Source organism: Mycetomoellerius zeteki, unplaced genomic scaffold, assembly GCF_001594055.1.
Source record: "Mycetomoellerius zeteki isolate Tzet28-1 unplaced genomic scaffold, Tzet1.0 scaffold202, whole genome shotgun sequence".
Lineage (NCBI taxonomy): Eukaryota > Metazoa > Arthropoda > Insecta > Hymenoptera > Formicidae > Mycetomoellerius > Mycetomoellerius zeteki.
In genome coordinates, this window is record NW_017256980.1 from 574,605 (window position 1) to 581,907 (window position 7,303).

Here is a 7,303-nt window from a genome sequence, read left to right on the forward strand (position 1 = left end):
TACGCAAATTGCACAAATTTTTACCAGGAAAACTGCTTCAGTCTCTGAATAAAACTCTATCAAGAGAGAGAGTCCTTGTCCATTTCCTATTCAGTATTACAGATACAACTAATGAGAATACAGTAATATTAGATAGTAACTGGATAGGTGTCTAGAAAAACTGCATACATTTCAGGAATATAATTATGGCTTATATATTATTAATATATATTATTAATATATAATTAATATAATAGTTTATACACATAATATAAAGCCATTAATTAATATCACTATTAATTATGGTAGCAATTACAGGAATAACGAAAAGAAAGTTAAGAAGAAGAATACAAACTCTTCGAAAAGACCGCGTGATATCAAAGTTGTTCCCAAATCATCTGATCCCGCGAACTTTAACGACGATAAAATGTTAGAAGTTCCTCTCGAAGCAGAAGAAAAATCTATTATTCAAAAAACTATCAATAATAATAACTCCATACAAGAAAAAAGTTTTGCTAATTCTAAAAATATTTTAAGAAACTCTCGCTCTTACGAAGAGATTAACGAGGAACCTTTTTCGTTTCATAAAAATATCAACGAAAATATTTTACGAGATGAATCTTTTTACGAAACCCAGCCAACATTTAATACAAGAGAAATTATAAACTCTCCTACTATAAATAATCAAAATCTATTGAAAGCTGGAAAGACATCGAACAATTTATTACAAGGCTCGGCAATGTCACAAAACGAAGGAATCAAAATTTCGTTAATTGGGAAGATTCAGATACACAGCGGTTTCAATCAAACGCCGATGCTGATAAGCTTTGATGCTATTCCCGACGGATTTTCGGCTACACAGGCCTCAGTTTCCACAGGATTGTCGAATACTATCAGGACGATTGAAACTACTGTCATTAATCTCCCTCTGAATGATTCAAACGTGGAATCTCAAACGTCTGATCTCTCGTCTATAAGCGAACGTGTAAATGACGAAGCGAGTAATTCACTAAATACGATAACGGACGAAATTCAGGAAGTTGGAAAGACGAATATGAACGAAGTTCCGATAAAGTCTCCCGAGAAGTTTTTTGATCTGATGGGAAGAAGTGAGGAAGAACGAAAGACGGTAAAAAAAAATCCCTCCCGCATCGAGAAGCGATTGGATAAGCATAACGCGAACTCGAGATCGCCCAAGCAGGTTTTTCTAACGGATTACTCGGTCGAATCGAACGGCAAAGTGGACAGAACAAACGGAAGGGTTATTTCCGAGCGAACTGGTGAGGCAACCGACAAACTGGATTCTCGTTCATCCGCGAATCCGGTGTATTTTCCGGATATTTTGGGATCTGTCCTGGTCAACAACGATAGTTTAAAAGATCAGGATAGTAAAGAACCTCGACGTCGAATCGACGTTTCTACGATCAAAACGAACCGATTCAACCAAATTGACCCGAATGTTACTCTTCATGTCGTACCGTTGGTGCACAGCAGTATCGAAAAGCCGAACGCCGATTTAGCAAATGACGGGAAAATTAGGACGGTGTGTCGTCCTTGGGAGGACTCGTGGAACGCTAGTTTCGGCGGTTGTTACAAGATGCCCGCAACCGTTCGGAAACTTGAAATTACAGAGACGACTTCGCGCGAGTTGCAAACTTCGAGCAATTATCGAGACGATGATCCCACTGTAACTTTTCCGCCCAAACTCTATGAAACGACTGTAAACGACCAGAATGCGGTAACCATGAAGTCCTCTCCGTCAACGCAATTGCAGAACGACGTTCTTGAAGCTACAATTGAATGCACAACGAATGAAATATGTTCTACCGTAAGACCATCTGAATCTAATAAATGCAATGATAAATCGATTAATGCAATTCGCGTGAGAAACATGATGGCCATCGTAAGATTCATGATGAAACTGCTGAGGATCATCGCGGAGGATGAAGAGTCATCTTGTCCTATACAGTAAAAAACATTTTGTATTTGTGTTAGAAACGGTCCACTCAAGTTCTTGTTAAACTTTTGTGTTGAATTTTTTAACATATTGAAAGTGAGTTAATTTAACATAATATGATTATATAATATTATTTAAATAGTTTGTGTTGAATTCAACATTTCTTAGTGTCAAAATAACAATTTATGAGTAGGAAAATAAATAACATAAGAATAATGTGTTTTAATAAATAAAATATGTGTTAATTTAACATATCATAAATGTTAATTTTACTGAAGAAATTATACTTCCATGGTTTATTTACAAACTGTGTCAGTATTATCTCTTTTATATTTATCTTCTTAAATAATATTAAAATTAAATACTAATCGGGCTCTCGAAATTAAAAAACAATAATATAATGTACGGACAATGAGAGCGTTACACAGCGCGGTAATTGGTGCACAATTTATACAATAATCTAATAATATTCACATAATATATGTATATATGGTATTAAAAATGTACGGTGACTGTCGATATCAGTTTATTTGGACATTTCTTACTACGCTCTAATAACTGATTTGTGATCTATGGAGAAGGAGGGTGAGTAAAATAAACATACTGTGAATTCATTACATTGCAAATAATAATTATGTCTATTGTACTCTTCAGTTAGTCACTTGACTAAGTAGCGAAGAGACAAAAAATTGGGCAATTCCCAACCAGACAGTAGGGAGACTCGGTCTCACATAGAACATAATTTCAACATCTTCCAACTGGTATCGACAGTCACTGTACATTTTTAATATATATATTATGTGAATATTATTAGACTATTGTATAAATTGCGCACCAATTACCGCGCTGTGTAACGCTCTCATTATCCGTACATTATATTGTTATTTTTTAAATAATATTTATGTTACCTTTCAACATATTCATCTTGTATTAAATTAACACAATAAACACATAAATTTGAGTGGACCATTTGAGAAATGTGTTAAATTTAACACTTTTCCAATGATGTAGAACTCAGATCGGCGAGACGGTGATTCACGTGAAGAATATTATTAATGTCCCAAGTCACGTAGAACGACAGAAAAGTGCTACTGATAGGACGGTAATAAAATCAGGAAGAACGAGACAGGATCTTCTGACCACTGAGTGGCAATCGACAATTACAGAAAGGATACGCGAGGAATCATCGCCTTTGGGTGACAGTACTTTTGAGTCCTTTACTGAAGTACCTTCTCATTCGGCAGCATCCACCTTGCCAATCTCTTTCGATAAAATGTTCAAGGACGAACGGCTATTCACGCTCTTTGAGACTTCCACGAGAAAGGAAGTATACACCTCCACTTTATCGAGCACGACTTCTTCTACGACGCCCAAGTCCTTTCTATTTTACGAGCCTGAACGAAAGTCTCTTCGCAAAGATGCCTCTCGGAAAAATTCCAAAGTTGACCTAACGGGTGTAAAACAAAATTCAAACGTTTCCTTTAAAGGTTCAAAGAACGAGTTGGAAGGAAATAAATCTCGATTGGACGGCAGCCAAACGAATCGTTCGTCTTCGTGGCCGCGGGACCAAATTCGTAGTTCCGTCGATCGACTTCACTTTGGTAAACAAGGGATTGCTTCCGTGACAAATTCCGAGGATAAAATCGAATCTTTCCAGAAGAAATATTTGACAAGTAGTAAAAATACCGGGTTTCGGCGGTCGGAATCGACGGGTGCCGCAAATGATACCGTCAGGCTGACACTTCCGCGTGATACCGATGTCTCACGAAATGCTTTATTAGATGGAATCGGTGTCATGAGAGAAAACAGGTCCGAGTGTTCAAAGTCGAAGAGGACCAGGCAGACAGGGATATCAGATCGGTGCGCCGAAACGAGAATGAAATTGCTTAACCGTTCTATGAGAGAAGGTCCTCCGGGAGATTGGATCGGGGAACATCGGGCAGCCACGCGGCGACTGTCGATCGATAAGAAACTGCAGGAATCGCGCAAAGTACCGGGCGGAACTGCAACGCCGGGAAAAGTCGTATTTCGGCGCGTCCGCGGCAAGATTAACCGCCCTCCTGACCCAAATCTCGTTAGCGGTAGAAGTGATTCGTTTAAGATCGAAGGGAACGTCGTCGGAAATGGCCCTCTGGCAAAACTTTCGACCAATGATGCTTTATCCACTGTCGACAGAGGATTAAGTTCGTTAAAAAGAGAAGATACCTCTATTCGATATTCGTCAACTTCATTAATGAACGATAATATTGGCATTTCTAGAACTGGCAAAGAAATCGTGGATGAACATATAAGGTCTGTCACGAAGAATCAATGAGATTAATTTTAAAAAATTTAGTATAAAATATTTAATTTAATGGGGGAGGGGAATTTACATTATTTATCAGGGTTGTCACAAATTCCTAATCCTAAAGTTCCATAACTTTTCACTTATTTCTTGACAAAATTTCATGATTTTTCCTGATACTTTCAATAATATTTTGAAATTTTTGTACCTACCTTCGTTTTGATTTGGGAACCGCGAAACATTTTGATGAGAGTAATTTAACATAACAATGTAAATTATTATTAATTTTATTGACATTACTTGCATTTAATTGTTAAGTTGGTAGTATTCCAAAACTAAGTAGATATGATGTTAAACTTTTTTAAGATAAAAGTTTTTAATTTTCCAAAAAATTTTACAAAACCTTTACTCCGATTTCTCTGAGCTTTTTTAATTTAATTTCCCTGGTATTTTCCTGATTTCTAGTTTTGTGGCTATTCTGTTTATATTTATTTTTCACCGTTTTATTAAAAATTTTATTGTGAAAATTTTTACACTGAGAAAAAAGTTGCTGTTTTAAAAAAATATTAATTGATTCAATTAAATGCGATGGTCACGAGCTGTCAAGCAAATATTTGTTAACTCAAACAAATAACATGTTTTAAATTACAAGATTTTGTTAATCTAAATATATAAATACTTGAACTATATAATCACTATGAATTAATCATTTAGTCAAGCTAACAATTTTTTTTCTCGGTATAAGTAAATTATTTCGAAGAAGACATTCAGTTATAGAGGAAAAATTTAACATTGTCCAAGAACTTTGAGTAATTAGCTTTATTATCTCTCCACATGACGGATCCCGTAATCTCACATTGTCTCGCAGCGTTTCGAACAAGAAACGAGATGTCAGCGAGCGTCACGATTTCTGGAAAGGTAATCGCGTACTTAGAAAACGCCAGAAAGCTTCAAGTCCGACAAGGAGGAAGACAAAGCAGTGGAGGAAAAAGAAGAGGAAGAAAGGCAGTCAGCGGACGAAAGTTATTTCGGAGACTGAAAACCAGCGGCGTTTCAAAAGACACTTATTAATGATGTCTCTTGAGCCGGAGTATGACGCCGATGATGCCACGGCAAGATTTTCGAGACGCTACGTCGCCACAGAGAAAAGGAACGCTGAGAACTTTCGGAAGTACGCGGGAAGCAACGTGAGACGGCGACGCGGACGCGACGGAAGTCGGACGGTCGATGGATCGGAAGCCGATCTCAGCATGGCTCAAATCCGCGGTGGTCAAGACTGCACGAATCGCCGACACCCACCGAATATCGATGCGGCCAAATATCTCGAATCCGCGCATTGTTTGCGCTTTAGTGATTTATGGTAGGTCGCCTATGGGGATTTAAAGGGATCATGGGCTGTGATTCATAACGCATATAACGCTGGTTTCATTGAGAAAAAGAATGTAATCGAATGCAAACTTTTTCTCGATGCTTATCAATCCCGAACGCGATAAAGTTATAGCGGTTATAACGGAAAATATAAAGAAAATGTGATAACATTCGAAAATATGAGAAAGAGATAAATGTAAATTGTAACAATAAATTGAGATAAAGGTCAGAGGAGAGAAAAAATAGAGAATGTATGATTTTTCATACATAAAAATCGTAAATAAAAAATATAAAATGTAATACACCGATATTATTTTTGTAAATTCATTGACTGCAAACAATACCATTATTTAATAAAAAATAGAAAACTTTTACTTCATTAGTTGCAATGGGTATGTATCTTTACCTGTCAATAAAGTTTATTAAAAACATTACGAGGCAGTCATGCATAAAATAGCGGTATGAACCAATGGTTTATTAAAACATTAAAATGACGGCCAATGGCTCTCGATCACTTATTTTCATTTTTACACACAATGTTATGCGCGGCAACAATTGCAGAGTACAGACGCAACAAAAACAAAGATGAGTGCTTTGTTTCGCGCTTCTGATGGTTCTGTAGTTGACATGACGTAAATTAATTAACAGATAATTGCTACGAAGATATTTTATAGTGTCTGTCACATATATTTCAAAAGTCTCTATAGCGAGGATTCCCAAAATGTGGGTCGCAAGCCGAGTTTTAGTGAGTCGCGAAAAATTTTAGAATGTTAAAGTACATTTCATTATATTAAAAGTACTGTTCTCTTTCACGACTTCATATATGTGTGAAATTGGCTTTTTAGCGATGATATAGGAATTAAAACCAAATTGCGAAATAAATTATAATTATCAAACGCATTGTGCTTGAAAATTACTCGTATCAATGTCGAGTTCGAATTAAGGCTGTTATTAATACATAAATATAGAAAACAAGCGCATTTTTCACGTACATCTCATACATCTGAAAAATATATTAATGTATTTTAATTATTAAATACATCTTTAAAGGTGTATTTAATAAAAAAGGAGAGCAGTAAAATTAAGTGTAAATAAATAATCAATTCCCAACTCCCCCTCCGTTTTTCCAAGCTAGGTGAGTCGTGGAATTTGCTATTCTAAAAAGTGGGTCGCGATTCACAAAAGTTTAAGAAACTCTGCTCTGTAGACTAAGATGGTACAATTTTAAACATGGTACAATTTTGAACAAAATAAAATTTGAATCCAATTTTCAAAGTTCAAATTTGGTAACTCTCATTGTGTGGAAAATATTGAAGAGTACCAAACAGGAAAAGAGATTAAACTTGAACTTCAACAATTAAATTCAAATCTTATTTCGTTCAGAATTATACCATTTTCAAAATTATGTCACCTTATTCCGTATTAAATCGACTATCATAATTTTCTATTTATCGATTATGAATTTATCATTCTATAAATCTTAAAACTGTCAAAATTCGATGAAAATAAACGTCAAAAAAATTCTTTAGGTATTCCGTGTATCAGTTGGAGGATCCCATCGTCGATCATGCGGTGTATCTTCAAGTTTACGAAAAACGCGTTTTAGCGAACGGATCGACTTACTGGAAAGATCTCACCGGAGATTCTGTAGTCAGGTGAGAGAGAGAGAGAGAGAGAGAGAGAGAGAGAGAGAGAGAGAGAGAGGGGGGAGAGGG

General features: G+C 36.1%; 1 protein-coding gene across 1 annotated transcript in view; it reads left to right on the top strand.

Moving 5' to 3' along the window:
• Nucleotides 1-7,303, top strand: part of LOC108722366 (uncharacterized) — a 24,605-nt gene that overhangs the window by 9,716 nt on the left and 7,586 nt on the right. The window contains exons 6-9 of the mRNA XM_018447436.1: nucleotides 289-1,947; nucleotides 2,948-4,228; nucleotides 5,089-5,580; nucleotides 7,118-7,243. Coding sequence (XP_018302938.1) covers nucleotides 289-1,947; nucleotides 2,948-4,228; nucleotides 5,089-5,580; nucleotides 7,118-7,243 — 3,558 coding nt within the window. The remainder of the gene's footprint in view (nucleotides 1-288; nucleotides 1,948-2,947; nucleotides 4,229-5,088; nucleotides 5,581-7,117; nucleotides 7,244-7,303) is intronic.